At 37.1% G+C, this 17,254-nt stretch overlaps 1 protein-coding gene across 6 annotated transcripts in view; it reads left to right on the top strand.

The window, feature by feature from the left end:
- The window catches only part of TOPAZ1 (testis and ovary specific PAZ domain containing 1), a 40,509-nt gene extending 25,385 nt beyond the window's left edge, over positions 1 to 15,124 (top strand). For 4 of the 6 annotated variants that reach the window (XM_027675471.1, XM_027675473.1, XM_027675472.1 and 1 more), the window contains 8 exons: positions 1,102 to 1,276; positions 2,709 to 2,809; positions 6,670 to 6,835; positions 7,654 to 7,818; positions 8,856 to 9,059; positions 10,123 to 10,306; positions 11,543 to 11,738; positions 14,440 to 15,124. In XM_027675471.1, the coding sequence (XP_027531272.1) occupies positions 1,102 to 1,276; positions 2,709 to 2,809; positions 6,670 to 6,835; positions 7,654 to 7,818; positions 8,856 to 9,059; positions 10,123 to 10,306; positions 11,543 to 11,738; positions 14,440 to 14,616 (1,368 nt within the window). In that variant the 3' untranslated portion in view covers positions 14,617 to 15,124. Of the gene's footprint in view, positions 1 to 1,101; positions 1,277 to 2,708; positions 2,810 to 6,669; positions 6,836 to 7,653; positions 7,819 to 8,855; positions 9,060 to 10,122; positions 10,307 to 11,542; positions 11,753 to 14,439 lie in introns of all 6 variants that reach the window. The other 2 variants (XM_027675474.1, XM_027675475.1) reach the window with 2 other exon arrangements.
- Positions 15,125 to 17,254: the final 2,130 nt, after the last annotated feature.

Raw genomic sequence — 17,254 nt, 5'->3', positions numbered from 1 at the left:
CAGTATGTGCATTCTTCAGACTTGTTGGAATACTTGAACTATGCCTTCTTTTAAACATACAAGAAATAACAATTTGTACACCTTTGTAAATTAGTGAGCTTTATTATTGGGTATATTGAGCTTATGATCAAATGCTTTTATGTAAAGACATATTTGGGAAGGCTTAACATGCAAGGGAATACTGTCTTTGGCTTTTCTGTGATGTCAGTATTTTAATTTACATACTTGCAGTTTGTATCTTGGGTTTGTATCTAATTTAAAGATTTTATAACTTTAAGCAATTATTTCCTATGCCTTACATTTGTTATGCTTGTAGTTGGTAGTGGTGCATCATTCCTCACCAAAAATTTATTTGTATTATTTAGCAGATAGAATTCACATCTAGTATAAAAACACACAATTGTAAAAGGCTGCAATTGACAACACTAAGCATGAATTCTAAAGAATAAGAAAATATTGTAAAACATTCTTTAGTTGGACATTTGTGTGTTTCATATTCAAGGTCAGATTACTTATTATGCTCAATTATGGTTTACATATTATCACACATAGTGCTCAAATCCAGACACTGAAATATAAGAAGGGAAGAACCTTCTTTTTTACTCCTTCAACACCAAAGTTACCAAGTGATCTGGCAAGTAAACTGAGACAAGGAAATATATTCTGTGAAACTAACTCTGCTCAATTATTTGTTTAATACATTTACTGTCTTCCCTTGGCAGGATTGTAAATGAGTGTTTTAAAACTCATATAGAAATTAACCATAAATCCGGTGTGCATCATGTCAAAAAAAAAAAGGATAGTAAATACTGGATGAATGCCAGTTCATAAATAGGATGCATAAGTTATGAGCTTCCTCAGTTGGGGTCATGACATGAAAAAAGAAATTTTATTTCTGGAGGGACAGAAGTAATTAGTAGTCCATGCAAGTTAGGCAACATGAAACTGTGCCATATGAACATGAAGGTTGGCAGTAGCATTTCATTTCCATCTTTTTTCTGCTTTAATCTATCCCAGGTGTATCTCTCAAATTTCAATATATTTTCTGTTTGGTGTTCTGGAAGCAGGTTTGCTTATCTTTATTCCTTGCCCTCTTCACAGCATTGTAAGGAAAAAAGGGATTGGACCAAACTGGGAACTTTGTATCTTAATGCAAGAACTGGATGTGAATGTTTTGAGGATTTTCAGAAATTATTTTTATCTATTGCTGAAATACTAACCAAAGATTCTGAGTCAGACAGACCAGAAGTTCCTTTCTGTGATTTTACTGATGCAGGTAAAATTAAGATACAAGAAATGCTTTTTGTTCATCCCTATTCTTTGTAGAGTTTTAAAAGAGATAAAAATTTATTTTGTATAGTTTTATGATTATTAGTTAATTTTATGTTACGATGTTCAGAATTTCTTGAGTTGCAAATGCAATCAGCTGTAATGTTCAGTAGAAGCCATTTTCTACTAGAAGTAAAATCCACAGTGCTTACACTTAAAGTCAAAAGAAAATTCTGAAGGAGGAACACTTGAGCTTTGTGAAATCAAGAAGAGAACCCAAAATTTGTGGTCTTTTAGTAAGAATGGCCCATACTCAGGACAAAGGCAAATGTATTTAAGTATTGTCATGTGAAGTGTCACACTATTAATAGCATAAATAAACTTTAGAGTTGTCAATATATATATAGTCGTGTATTTTAAAACACCTTGAAGAGGGTTACATCATATACATAATTTATACCTTTTCTTTTCCTTAGTAATTTGGATTTTTAGAAGTATTCTCTAAAGAACCAAGAGTTTCTCCCAAGTGCTGGGTCCACAAAACACCTTCTAGTTGCCCCTTTCCTCCCTATGCCCCTTCATTTGCATATCTGTATCATTCTTCCTGATAAGCTCACAAATTACTGAGGCTCACTGAAGTGTCAGTGGGATATTTAAGTATTTTATAAGGGATGACTCTGATACTTTTCATCCTGTATTAACTACTAAAACATGATGAATACTTATTCCAGATATGTGACATGACCTTTCTGACCACAGACTTCTGCATTACTAAACAGCTATGACAGCTTCCGTTTGTGACACAGAGAGAATATTTTGGCAGAACTTGGAACTTAGTCTGTCTTCCCTAAAGCAGTGGTCTCCAAACTGATATGCACCTCCATCAGTAAAAGATTTTTGAACACTCACCCTCAATTTTTTGTGTACTACTGCGCTAATATATTAAATGCATTAGAAAGCATGCGTAAAAATAGAAATTGCAAATACAAGATAAATAAACACTACATTTTAAAATATTTATTTTTATTTTCTAATGGTACAAAAAATATTCCCACACCTGAATGGGTTGAGACCAAAGAGGTTGTACAATATGTTTGGAAAAACTTGTAATTACTCAGTTCTGCAATTACCAAAATTTCTTCATGTTGCCAGAAAATGTAAAGCTTACTTTACAAATAATGATGTTGCTAAATTATGTCATTATATGTCCAATCATTTTATAGATGACTTAGACTACTATGAAATACTGTCTGAATAAACTATAGTTACTTACCCTACTTCCAGTGTTAGAACTTAAAAAGTTACTACTTTTAATGGTAAATATTTCAGAAAATGGATTTGATATTTTCACAATGACTGTGTTTTTCAAGCATTTAATTTCTTTTAAACTGCATTTACATGTAAAATTTTTCAAAAAATGCTTTTTGTTTTCTTTCCAGTAATGAAAAATTCACAACCTAATGAAGCAGACAGACTTTTCATTGGGAGGACTGGAATAAGCGTAATGTATTCTTATCACGAAGTACTGCAGTGGACGAAGGTATACTTGGACTGTAGGAACCTGACTTGAAGAAAAAGAAGTAGTCATTTCTCTTCTAGATGTTAAATTGTGTTTCTCTAGTTGAATGGCTCCACCTGCCTCCTCGCCATCTTAATACTTCTTAATTGTCCAGCTGGATCAAAGCATTTTACTGTGCCTTTCTGAGCAGTGGGCTTCTGTGGAGGCCATCATAACTTTGTCTTGCAACCTAGGAATTTGATTGTTCAGGTTCAGCTTGTGATTTTTCTGAGCTGAGGTTGAATCTGAATTAGGAGAACAGTCTTCCTGATATTCTAGGGTGAGGTGCTGATGGGATTGTTTCCCGGAAATGTGTGTTTCTTCTGTCTGGCGATAATGCTGCATTTTGAGACCTCACAACTCAAGTGATATTTAGAGAAGTTTCGGCAGTTTCCTGCACTGGTGCTTCTGCATCTGACCTCAAATAGCATGGATAAGGCCAGAAAGACAGAAAAGCAGCATAGCAAGGCTGCTGCTGCTCTTGGTGAACTGCTTGTTCCTCAGAACTCCACTGGAAGTGCTTTTCTTCGATAGAATATAAGTTTCTAAATTCTGCGAATCTTGCAAAACTTGGACATCACAAAGAAATACCCTTTACAATGCTGTCTTTGCTGTCAAATATTATAAAGGGCCAGGGCTAAGAGACTAGACTTCTGACTGGATGTTTTACGCTCCTTAGGCCTCACGCAGTATTGGTCATAATTTCACTGTAGCAATATCTACTTCAATGTTAAATTCATCTTTTTCTTCCTGGAAGGAAGCAGTGTATACCAGACGGAATCTCCTATACAATGTAACATGACAAGTGACAGCATAAGAAATAGTATAAACTACCAGTGATTTTGGAGTGTATTTTGTTCAGTGATCAAATTCTGAACTTGGGCCTGATCCTTTCAGCTAGTAATTATGCTGTACTGGGATGTTCCTCATCCCATACGAGATGATTTCCAGCATGAATTATTATGAACAAAAGGAAATGCTCTCGTTATCTTCTTCCCTTTGTCTCTTGAAGTTTTGGGTTGGGTTTTTTTGTGAATTGTCATCAAGGAACCCGTTTTGGTTCACCTCAAGGAATTAAATTCTCTTTTGTGCTATTGGTCGAGCCAGGTCCCAGGAGATATTTGCTAGAGGTGCTTAGTCTAGAAGCAGTACACCTGTTCTGTTGAATCATTAATTTTTCAGCATCAGCTTGTTCAGTTGAATTCAGCAGGTCCCTGTCAAGCTACAGCACAGTGTGGTACTGTTTAAGAGTAAAGAGAAGGAGAGAGGATCTTTGCATTAGCACTTACGTAATACTGCACTAGAAGTAGTGCAGTATTTTTAGGCATTTTTGTTCCACAAAACTTAGCAATTAGAACAGTTAAGATAGTCCTAACCATAGAAGAGGTGATATAAATTTTGGCATTGAGGAGTGATAGTGCTCACATGCCCATTGAAGAGTTTAGTTTGGCTTGGGATTTGGCTGTCTTCTTCAGAATATAGTGTTTGTACGCATTCATACATTTTAGCTGTTTTACAGATACTTCTTAAGGGTGATCCTGATATTTGGATTGCATAACCCCTAATATTCCAAGGCGATTCATCTTCATGTCGTAATTTCAGAGGTGCAAGTTGTCATAAGCATGTGTAGTGTTTTTCTTGTACAACATGAGTTACTAAAAGTAGATGCTTCTTTCAATACTATGATTTTTTTCATGTCTAGAGCAAAAGGTCATGATTTCTTTGAAAATGTTGCATTAGGTATCAAACCCACTTTTCAACAGACTGCTGACCAAGATCCTCAAATAGCCTTGTAGACAACCTGTGCTGACCGTATGGGAATGTGAATGAGGCTCTGCGATTTTTATTAGAACTGGCAGGTCCCAAATTGGTCTCTGCTTCAGGGATCTGTCATTTCTCCCATTCTCCAACCAGTTTCACTCCATTATATGTATCAGATAAATCCCTAATCCTGTGGTTAGAGGCTAGTATCTACTTGATATTGTGCTCTAGGACATGCCCTGTGCCATTTTACGAATATGCTGGACTATCTGAAACTCTAGATATGCTTTTCAGATCACTTTTCTTTCGTGAACATCAAACCCCTTTATTGCATAGCTTTGGTGATTGGTAGTTCTCAGGGGGGAAATATGTATGCTCCTTGGTCCTGAGGAGAACATTCTTTGTAGGAGGTAAGGAAAGTTCATAAAACAGATTTACTTTGAAAAAACATGCAGATTTGAAACATGAATATGTCTTCCATTAAGGTGGCTCTTCAAGCAACACTAGACTGCTTTCTGGATATGTGCTTGTAGAGAATCCTGTAACATTAATGCTCCTTTGGCAGTTATTTCACCCACTTCCTATTTCATCTATTTCCTATCTTGCAGGACTTTGCTATGGCTTATTTTTTTCCAGCTTTTTAATATTTCAGAGAATTGGTCAGAGATTCTAGTCCAATTAAGGATCCCATTCCACAACTGGATTTTGAGTGCCCTTCCTTTATAGATCATTTCTCTGCTTATAGCTGCATGCTTTCTGTCTTCCTATAAAGAAGACTTCACAGTGGCCCCTCCTTTTGCCAGAAGGATGGAATAGATGCAGTTCCTTCTAAATTTTATATTTTGTCTCTGGTTTGCACTTAGAGTCTTTCTAGTATGTAAGTTTCCCCTTCAGCTACATACATCTACAGTCAAATGGGTTCTTCACACTTTAAATGCTAACTGCAGTGATACTTCTAGTATTTTTATGGAGTTTGCTGAGATAAACAATTGCAGATACCTGTAGGGCTTCAAAAGTCTCCAATTTTGAGCACATAGCAGTCCACAGTATGTATGTACATATGCATAAAGCATTTTCAAATCATGAGCTTCTTATAAGTGAGTTTCATTTTCTGTCAGCTTCTCTGTTCTCCTAAACTTCCCTTTCCCTCTACCTTCATGACCCTTATTCTGCCACCACAATGCATGCTCACACAAAACCACAATTTTTAATAAGCTGCTTCCTCATTGATGCACCCACTAAACAAGAGCTGAAACACATCAAGTTTGGAGCTTGGTCCATGTTGCTTGACTAGCAAGATGCGGCCAGACAGGGCAAGTACTGAATTCTGCCTGGCCTTGCCTTGCTGGGAACATTATTTTGATATCCCACCTTGACTTAATCATCATCTATTTTAAGTTGGTCAGATCTTAATTATCTTTGAGACTGCTACCTTTCTTCCAGTTTTGACTGAAAAGGACAACGAAAAAGTTAAGACAAAGCTTCTGTAGGAAACCAGTCTAAATATCAGCCTGGAATCTTGGCAATCAACCAAGTTGTTGGTTGTTACACTGTTGGCTAGATAGGCCCAACTTTTTCCAGTTTATTGTCCTGCTGCATACAACTATCAGTGTTTGCTTTCACTTGTGCTGGAGTAATTATTTCAATTTAACAATTATAGCTCTACTGCAAAAAGAAAAATCTCTGTATGATCTTTTTAGAATTTTGCAGATTGTGTAGTGCTGAATGGAATCAAAAATAAAAAAATTACCTAAGCAAATAGAAATTAATTACAAAGTAAATTAAAAATACTGTATAGGGACATTATATAATAGAAATAGTGGGGAATAGTGTGCTGGGAACTCTTCAGTGAGGGGTTGGTCAAGGTTTTTTGCCTACATAGTAAAAAATAAACTTGACCCTTCTTTAGAAGTTTTGCTTTAGAAGTTTTCTCCCCTGACTCAGTTTGGATAACTGAACTGATGCCTGTAAACCTATACTACTAAATTAAATCTGCTGTATTTTGTGTAAATACACTCTTTGTTCACTGATACCACTGCTTTCTCTGACCTTCCCTGTTTCCCTTCTCCCTCTTACACTAGGGGAGGAAGGTTTTGGATAAACTGCACGAGCTACAGATACATTTTACGCTCATGAAAGGACTTATAGGTGCAGGGAGGTCAGCATCGAGATGTCAGATTGTTAATAAAGCTGCAGAAATCTTTCTTAATTGTGGAAGTTTGGATGGAGCGACAAGGGTATTGAGAGGTAAGCTTTTGACTTAAATTTGAACCATTCCCTTCTATGACAAATTTCAGATAAAAGATACAAGCTGCTCTGTGTTACTAAATGAAGTTAATAATACTGGGACAACAAAAGCAAACGTGATCCATCTTACTGGTTAGTAGTAGTCTTGATATGTATAAGAAATAATATAATACATAATATTTTTCAGAAAAGTTTTTGCAGTAGTCTGGTATCAACACCGTTCTACTCAAAAGTCTGCTGTAATGAGGGAGGAGTGCAGTTTGGAAAATGACCCTACTCCATGTAGATTTCATTTGAGCCAGGGGACATTCAATGTCAAAAAATTTCAGGCTTGGGTCAATACAGTGTTTCTTTATGCCTGTCAGTATCCCTATTTAATATAATTACTTTAGAATAGTACCATATTTCTGCAGTTAAATAACATATCATTTCTGGCTTTTTGGAATTCTGATCTGCTGAAAGGAGAAGAAACTCAGAAGTATGAAGAATAGAATGTGTTCTGTAAATAATTATTAGGGTCTCAAATTTGCTACTCAGTTTTATAGATGTACATAGATATTTACATATTTATGTATGCCACTGACAGTCCATTTTACTTTTGTGATATTTAACAATATTTTACAATATAAAGGTCCAGAGAATCCCTCAGAAGAGCATTTGTCATGAGGAATGAATTATTAATAACTAGAACTGCATTTTCTGTGCAGATCTGAAATTTATGTTATGTTCCAGTTTACAGTATATTCTTAATGGCCAAAAATCTCAGCGCCCAGCAGTTTCAGTTCACAGAAATAACACTGCACTGTTGTTTGCGACAGAGTCAGAGTGGACCACAAATGCACCATTGTGGCCTTGTGATAGAATGGACATCCTCAATCGACACAATCTGTTACATACCCTAGTGCACAAATACCTGAGTAAAAGTTTGTACAGGCAGGCATTTGAAGTTCTGCAGAACTTCCCAGGTTTGCAAAACCGTTCTGGTAAGTAAAGAAAAAGGTACTGTGTTAAGACTTAAAAGTTTAACAGATGATTCTGTGCTCTTCTTTCTCTGTTTTCCAGCTAAAATTTGTTGAAGTAAGATGGTTTTAGACAAGCCTGGGGTTTTTTCCGGAGTGTCGTGTCAGTTTAAATTCGTATTGTACTCTGCAGCTCTTGCCACACACACACACACTCACACACACACAGTGTTTATACACCTGTCCTCTTTTTCCAATTGACTCAATTACACAGGGCAACAGAAAAGACCCATTAAATTTTTAAGGATCATACAGAGTCTATACAATGAAATCAAATAGGGATATAATTGGCATGATTAATTTTATCCCAATTTCAGATGAATGCCTTAGGGGATTTTTTTTCTGTAACTGAGCCAGCTAACCTAGACATCTTTTACATACCATGCTAAGAACTAAGGGCTCTTTTGGGCTCAATTTATCTTGCAAATTTTGGACACGTACTTCAAAATGAGATGCGTAGTTACTTAAGCTCCACTGAGGAAACCTCAGCTGATTCCTCTGTGTAGGCCTCAGTCTGTTGCCAGTGTGTGCTTTTATGAATGTTAGGAGAGGTTGGTTGGAAGACCATCTACTTAGAGAATACTGAAAGGATCTAGTTCTTTGAGGTTAGAGGTGGATACAAGGCTGCTCAGTCCTGCCAGGAAAGGGACAGTTCAGAGTAGAAGCAGAAGTGGAAGCACTAAGGTGATTTTTATTGGTGAAAGTTTTAAACCTGAGAGATCAGGTAAAGATTGTATTTATAGGCTTGAGCAAGTAAGTGTATTTTTATCTGATCCTCTTGGTTTTGGCAGCAAATTGTTACTTGGACCTTAACACTTCTCTTTCACAATATAAATGAACTAGTGTAATAAAAGACTTCTGATGAAAAAAGCATTCATGTTATCCCATGTTCCATTTTGCTGATAAAAGCAAGAGTCCTCATTTAGATACTGATTGGGAAGTGATTCTTCAATTAGATTTGCATTTGGCTTCAGTAGTTAATATTCTTCATTTCATTTCAGATATTGTAGATGTTTCTCAGTACAGCTGCCTTTTTAACAAGCTGATAAATGCCTGTTTTGAGAACAAGAGCCTTGGGGTCTCATCTTCTGCAGTAGACTTCATGCTTTCAAAAAAAATTGCTATTGATTTTATTTTACTTAGAAGATTAATCACAGCTTTGGGAAGAAGTTCTTTGTGGTCTAAAGCTAGGACATATTACAAAAGTAAGTGGCTTCTTAAACAATGTCCTCCCCTTGCAGTCTTTGGATAACATGCTTATAACATTTCAGTATGTTGGGAAGAAATGGGTAAGAGAAAAACAGTACTTTCTGTGTCACTATCAGGAATTTATTTGTAACCAAAATATTTATTAGGAAATAGTTGAAAATAAGAATCATTGCATACTACCTGGCATGAAATAAATGTAATTTTGATAAAATTAATTTTTTATATTCAGTTTCAGATTTTCAGAAATGTGAACCCTTGAAATGGTTGAAAATTGCATCATCTTCACTTTTTCATCTAGGAAAATTATATTTCCTTATACATCTGTTTAGAGCTGTGGTGCTAAAATTATTAATATGTAAGATTTGAGAAGTCTGGCTAAGAAGTTTATCCTAACTATAAGAAAATTCCTTTCAACTAAAAGCTAATAGTCAGAAATTGTTTTCAACTCCCCATTTCTGAGCTAAGATAATACTGGGTGTGCCACTCTGCTGGGGTCCACCAAGAGTTGTCACTCCACATTGTCACATTATTTACTGTTTGATCCTGTCTTAGAATTGTGGTGGTTAGCAGTCTACTTTGAGTCCATCCGTCTTGTTCTTTTTTAACCTTGGAATTATAGTTTTTCCTCATCTCTTTTTCTTTTTCTCCTAAAATGCTGTATATGTAGGTTGGGTTGCTGGGATCACTTAAGAAAAGTTAGGGGAAAAAAGCAGGAGATGCTGTTCAAATGTTCTCTCACTTTGATCATGATTAATAGAGCTTCTGTCTGACCTGCCCTAAGTTGTACTTGTGTTATTACACACTTGGTGTCTACAGAATTCTGTCAGAGCTTTTTAATCATAGCTGATAATACTCATGGAAAAAAATAACATTTTACAACAGTGAATATTATGTGTGAATACTCTTTGCTAAGTTCTCAAATCAGGCCACTTCATCGGTGAAATAATAAAATCCATTAAGAGTTTGGGTTTTTTCCACATTTAGTCACACACAGAAGAAAACAGATCTGTGTTAAGTACTGGTGGTCCTAATTCCTCATGTTTCTGCATTTATTCTCAGATGCTTTATCATTGGGTTGCTACCCACAGCTGCAGGGAAATTCATACCACAAACTTTTGAAGATTCCATCTTACCTGTCTGAAGTTGAGATGCTGTTGGCCATTGAAATATTTCTTGTTTCAAATGCCAGTTATATTCAAAGTCCAATGACTACTAATCAGACTCTTCAAATAATACTGAAAAGGTTTGTTGTCATATACGTACCATTTTGATTGTTCACGTTATGAGGTAATTAACAAGAGATCCTATTTTCCACTGTCTAGGAAAGAGGATGCTTGGTTTTAAACTTGTTTTTAATCTTTGTTTCTGAATTGGGTTTTTTTTTATCATTATAATTTCTATACGTGTGTAGCAGAAGAGTAGTTGTTCCAGAGTGACAGTAACTTGTGTTTCCTAACTGAATGTGTCTACCACACTAAGAATGTACTGTATATTCAAAAATGAGATGACTTGATACCTTGCTATATAGATTGTTGTGTTGTGGTTAAGTACTGGAGTAGAAGGGCACAGTCAAAATGTTGTTAATTCTTTCAAAAACCAACTCTTAACATTTCTTGGCTGTTTTTTGGAAAGTGCATGAAGCCATTTTATTTAATTTTCTTTACGAGGGATAGCTCAATATTAAATTTATTAGTGTTTTCTTTTCCCACTTTCTGTGAGTCTTAATACACCCAGATTAGAAATGTGCTTTGTTGCTTTTTTTTCCTTTTGTCTGTAAACCACCAACCACTGTCACTAGGTTATACCTGTAATTTTATTTTTCAAGACTCACTTTTCTCTGAGACTGACTAGCTCGTCATCAAAATATAAAACTGCATAGAAAAGCTACATTTGTTAAGAACTATGAACATGTGCATCTCCAAAACTTTAGTATTTTGTCTTCCTTCCTTTCTATCCTTCCCAAGGAATACACCTCTTAATTTTGTTCCTTTGATAAATGAGGAGGTTTTTATCTCTTTTTTTCATATGTGTGCTATTGTACCTCTGCTTGTTTTCTTAAAGAGTAAGTTCTGCCCTTGCAAAAAAATACAGGCATGTAACTTAGGCACAGCCTTGTTCCAAAAGTGATTACATGCCAGAAATGATTAAACCTTTTTTGCATTCCTTTACTGAATTTTCCAGCCCAGAGACAAATATTTTTTCATGAATTGTGAATATGGCAGAGCTACTTTGCACTGGCATTAAAGCCTACTACATTTCATTACTGTAAAATATGTTAAAAATATACTTTTTCTAACTTTTTAATTCTTCAGAATAATAATCTAAAATCTGTCTAGAAATTAACATAATGTATTATCAGTGAAGTGAATACATGGATTTATTTTAATATTTCTGTAATCTTGCTGCCAGTAGAGTGTCAGGCAAGCAACACAAGGCCTGTATGGTACCTAATTTTGTATTTGTGAAAATTCTTTTACAGATGTGAAGATCAGACAGTTCAGGATAACAGTGCCTATCAAGTGGCAGTGGAGAGACTGATTCTAGCAGCTCGTTTATCCGATCCAAAGCTTTTACTTAAGCATATGACAATGAATGTTAATATGGAAGAAGTTTACAGCCTGGAGCTTTCATCTGCTCTAAAATGGCTTCAGGAGAATATGAAATGGGCTGAGGAGGTCTGGCAGTTTCGGTAGTCATTAAATAGTTAAGACTTTTGGTTTTTAATGGTTAAAGCAATCATTCTTCAAAATAATACAGAGTAATAAAGGCAGTTCCCACTGTGTTCAGACTGTGCCTTACAGATTGACAGCAATGTTTCAAACTCAAGTTGTGTTTTTAAATACTGATATTGATGACAATGCAGATAGTAGCACAAAAAGAGTAATTTTTTTTCCCTAAGTATATAAATGTCACACTGACTTATATAGATGTTCTGTAATGACATCATTAGATATTGAGGAAGCTGCAGCCTCAGAACCTACATTCTCCTTTTTTACAGAGAATCTAGTACTAACTTGTTTCTCCCAGCAGGTGATAGTGTAAGTGTAGTATAAGTATAGGTAAGTGCACTGATTGAATGTATCTACTGTTCTTGCATGAGGTATTTTCCACATTGCTTCATAGTCTGTAGAAGTAATACATTTCCTTTTGTCTTCCTCACAGTAACTTGTGAGGATGTTGACCCATCTGTGTGCACCTTAGATGTTAATTTCCTTACTCCAAGATCCCAATAAAAAGCACTGAGATGAAAATAACTTCAAAATCACTTGAGATATGCCTGACTTGTGACACCTTTCTTCAACAGACACGTGTTGCTCACAGATGAAGGGTTAGTTGTATCTTGATAATAGCTCGTGTGTAGCTTCACATTTGTGTATATGGGTACTTCCACTGAAAAGGAAAACTTGCTTTCTCCCTTGGTTATGCTCTTAGAGGAAGGTGGGTTTGCCCATTTTTTAGTTTCTGCCAACTGCACGATGAGATGGAGGCTTCTACCAAGCTTGTGCCACCATTCCTGGTTCTTCGGGATTTCTTTTTTCCCACCTGCAAATTCTGAATTAGATTAAGAGCATGAATTGCTCAAGTCACACTTCATCTACTGATCTGCAGCCTGAGTAAGAAGAGACACACATTTCATATCAGAAAAACTCTTGTGGCAAATCAGTGGGACCTCTGTCAAAGCTGATAGTTGCCTGAGCTCCCCACTTTGTGTAGTGTTAGTTTAGATCTCCAGTACCAACCTTCACAAACATGCCAGTAGTACAGCTCTTTTTGTCCTGCTCTCCATCCCTTTCAAAGCTTCTTTTTCTGAACAGTTCTGCTCTTTTGGGTAGAGAAATTCACGTATTTTTAAGGCTGTTCCATCATAAGGGAGATCAAGATGGTGGCATAAGACCTGAATGTTTGAAAAATCTTTCCCTCCTTTGGAGCAGCATAAGTCTCTTCCCAGTTCCGGGAGCATTATTGCAGGTGTCCTTTGTGCCTCTGAATTATGAAAGCTGCCATGATCTTATTCCTGGGTAGTTGTGGAGGGTTTTGAAAGGGTGTTGGTGGTTCTTCTCTTTGGGGGAGGTTGCCACTCTAGTCTTAAGATTCATGCCATTAATCTGATGTCATGAATCTGATTAGCAGTTCTTAGATTCCTGACCCTCTTCAGGGCCCGGTTCTGACCTTCTTCAATACCACTGCTCATCCAGTCTGTCTGGGAGTTGCTACTGGAAGAGAGAAGATTGAATGCGGTGACAGCCAAGATCACTACTTTTCTCCTGTGCCACCTGTACAGAAAGAAATGCAAAGATAGAGGCTCTTGTGTTTTCATTCTTCTGTGAGGATCTCATCTGCCTTCCCTCTAAAAAATGGTGGATTCAGTAATAACAATCAGATGGCATTTCTTTAAAAGCCCCTTACCTCAAAATTTCTTGAAGTACAGTTGGCACTAGTTCAAACAAACTTTGGTTTCCACCCCTTGGTATTCACAGAGGTGGCTCTGCCATTTGTAAGGCCATCCACCTGGTCAAATCCAGTCGCATTTGCTTCCCGGGAACTGAAAGACTGGGTAAGAAGTGATCAGGTTTCCAGTGAGGGATCTAAACTGATGTTCTTGCAGCCACTCCAGCATTAGTGATAAGAGCAATTTTGGAAGGTTTCAGCGAACTAAAACTGGTAGTGAGAAACTAAGTAATTTTTGCTAATTACTTTTTGTAAGATCCTTTGTAGCTTAATTTCCCTTGGAAATTAAGAGGCTATCTGACCCTCAGCTAAATCCCACATTTCTGTAAGCAGTACCAGATGTGGCTAATACTGTGTTTGAGAGATGCAGAAGGACAAAATTCTCTTTGTAATGTGTATGGCTTCAAATCTTGAGATGTTCTAGAGACAGCAGAATTTTTTCCACTGTAAGCATCCTTGAATTTTCACTTAGATCATCCCCAGAAAAAAAATCCAAATGTTGCTTTCTTTTTCAGACAGAGGTTAATCATTGACCTTCAGGTTTAACTTTGAACTGTGTAAAATTTTTGCAATGTTTTGGCTCCATCTCCTGAGTATCATCTTCAGCTGATAGGATGTAGTCTCAGTCATGTTTTATATTAACAAGCAATGCAAGCTCCCCATATCATTGCTCAGAAGTTTTGTTACAGCTGGGGCTTCTGGTGTTTCTGGCAATATGTGTATATATATATATACATGAGAAATATATATATACACACACATGACAAACCAGTAGGCAATTTAAAAAACTTTGCTCTTAAGTCCTGTATTTCACATTTTTGTGCTGCCTAGGTCTACATGAAATACAGTACAATTCTGGCCATTCTGATGTGTATCAAAAGGCCAGAAAAGGTTTCTTGAGTAACATTCTCGGTATTTTGGTAATAGAAATTTCATGTGCCAAACAAGACAAAACTCCAGTGTGGAATGGAAACAAGCCTGGAAAGATGGAAAAACATTCTGAAGAGTAAAGTTAAGTACAATAGAGACAATGCAGTTTTGCAGAGCCAGCCACTCAATATATTGACAATATCCATATTTTTGCTTTTTCCAGATGTAAGTTAAGCTGAAAGAACTTCTGTGTTTGACTTTAAGCAACTAATTTGATAAAATTTTTCATACAGGAAATAAAATGTATGTGTACCTTTTTGCAGAGAGAGACAGAAAAATGTGCAAATAAAAACTTTCCTGTGTTGTGCTTGGTAGCTTGGTGTAGACAACGCTGCGCTCCTTCGGAATGTTGTTAGATGCATGAGAAATTGCCTCTGTGAAAATCTTTTTTCAGTTTTCACTGATTACATGGTATGCTCTTGGAAAGATTGCTTTTGTTGGGTATGGACAGTTTCTTGTAACTAAAACAGAATAAGGGGGTTTGAAAGGCTTACCACAGTTTTATTTCAAAACATTGATAGTTTTGAGAGTTTCTGAACCCACATGGGGGACAGAGATGAAAAGCTGGAAATAGGAGCTTGATACTGTGTTTTATAAAGAGCAATTTGGGGGGGTCCCTTTGGAGAAGTTGTTAAGATGTTAATAAATGGTTTTTTATTCTTTATATAAAATATTCAAGATATCTGAGTGTCTGTATTGTCATTAAATTATTTAATTCTATTCAGATCCCTATTCAGATCCCTGTAATTAACATTCTTAGGTATGCGGGAGGATGGGGAAACAGCAAAGTAGATGTGGACAGTTTAATATCTTGTAGCTACTACAAGAATCTGGAGTATGATATGCTGCATGAGGAGGTTAAGAAAGTGTGAAATCAGTCAGACTGCAGTTTTTAACCTCACCAGAGCACATCGTGTAGCAAATGTTCATGAATAAATTGGGCTGAAACTCCCAGCTGTGGAGATGGCCAGCTTCCGTTTGTAACTATAGACTTGAGATGAGGCTACAGCCAGGGTTACAGGCTGTGCTCAGTTTACCAAAGAATTCAAGTGGATGTTAGTGAGAGTTTCACTTGAGGAAAAATAATAAAATGTCCCTGGTATAGTAATGGAACTTTAATTACTAAAATCTTAATGCCATACTCCTCAGCTTAGTAAAATACGGCCACATTAAAAGCAATGACTACTTCACATCTCTTGTCCTTTCACATTCTCCAGATGCATCTTGCGTCATCATGGGTTTGGGTTTTTTGGGAATTTTTTTTGCAAATCCCAGGTCTACATTTTTCAGTCTTAGCTCCTTCTGCATAACTTTTTCTAAAATTGCTAGAATGATGAGTAGTATCAAAAATTAATGCTGACATGATTGGTCTGAGTTTTGTACCATTGCCTGTGATGGAACTGTTTCTCCAAGAAACTGATGCTACTTTTTGACCTTCTGCAGATCCAGGACCGAAACAGAAACAAAGGAGTGAGGAGAAAACAGCTCTGTTGCCACTTGTAGCAACTTAGAATTAAGTAAAAAGAATGCTTAAAATTCTCCTTCTGTTAGGGGACAAGCGGTCAAAATACAAACTTTTTCAGACGATAATTTTATCTGGTATGAAACAAACTTTCAGTTTGGAAATCTGTGCTGCTTGCTGAGCCAGTGGGATGTGTCCTGGGTACAGATAGGGAATAACACAACCAGATAAAGCCACATCACTACTCCCATCACACAGTAAGTGCCGAGACTTAACTGAAAAGCAGGAATTAATTCCTGTGCTGGGGCAGGGGGAGGAGGCCTCTCTTTGGGAATACGTACCCTATGCAATGGAGCTGGTATCTGGCAGGCCCACTTGCTGATGACGTCTCCGAATTTATTTTATTCCTCAGGAAGTTAAATCCCAGGTGAAATGAACAGCACGGTTTTCTGTTGAATCAATTAAATTTATTTTTTCATCTGCATAATTATGCAACCAATTTGCTCACATAACTGATTGGCTTCTGTTGTGAAGCAAAAAACATGCTGCACGTTATGGAAATTAAGAAAATCCCCGAAGGGCTGTGAGAGTGTTAACTTGATTAAAAGCTTCACTGAACTACAGTTAGTTCCTAAACCTTGTCAGTCCTCTTTTTAACCTTTTCTGCCTAGAAATACAATACATTGCATGCAAATAACTCCAGTCCCTAGCAGTTAATACCCTTTGTTTTCGAACTCTGTCAGCAACAGGCATTTGTCCCTGTATCAGCTGCATTTTGACAGCAACTACCTTGGAAGAAAAATAGATATGTAAATGTACATGTACATCGAACATTGGTAACATAGACATAGTCTTAAGCTGTGCCAGGGGAGGTTTAGGTTGGACATTAGGAAAAATTTCTTAACAGAAAGGGTGATTAGATATTGGGATGGGCTGCCCAGGGAGGTGGAGGAGTCACCGCCCCTGGAGCGGTTTAAGGAAAGACTGGACGTGGCACTTCGTGCCATGGTCTAGTTGACGTGGTAGGTCATAGGTTGGACTCGATGGTCTCAGAGGTCTTTTCCAACCTGATTCTGTATAACTTCAGGAAAACCGCTCTTGCGTTCCCATCGGGACCGCAGAGCTCACGGCTGGTTCTTCGCCCACTTGGTGTTCTCTTTCTGCAGAAAGGCAACGTGAGGCGTGCGCAGGCATTTGGATAAACCGCTCCCATCCCCTCTGCAGAACGGCAGACATTTCTTGTGTCGAGGGTTTTCCCTTCCGTGTCCCTGACGAACTACTGCGGGCACAGCTGTACGACCCGCTAGAATGGGAAGAGCTGATTCCCACAGCAGCCCTGAGGAGCGGGGC

Source organism: Neopelma chrysocephalum, unplaced genomic scaffold, assembly GCF_003984885.1.
Source record: "Neopelma chrysocephalum unplaced genomic scaffold, ASM398488v2 Primary Assembly neopelma1_26, whole genome shotgun sequence".
NCBI classification, from domain to species: domain Eukaryota; kingdom Metazoa; phylum Chordata; class Aves; order Passeriformes; family Pipridae; genus Neopelma; species Neopelma chrysocephalum.
This window is presented reverse-complemented; position numbering and strand designations above follow the sequence as displayed.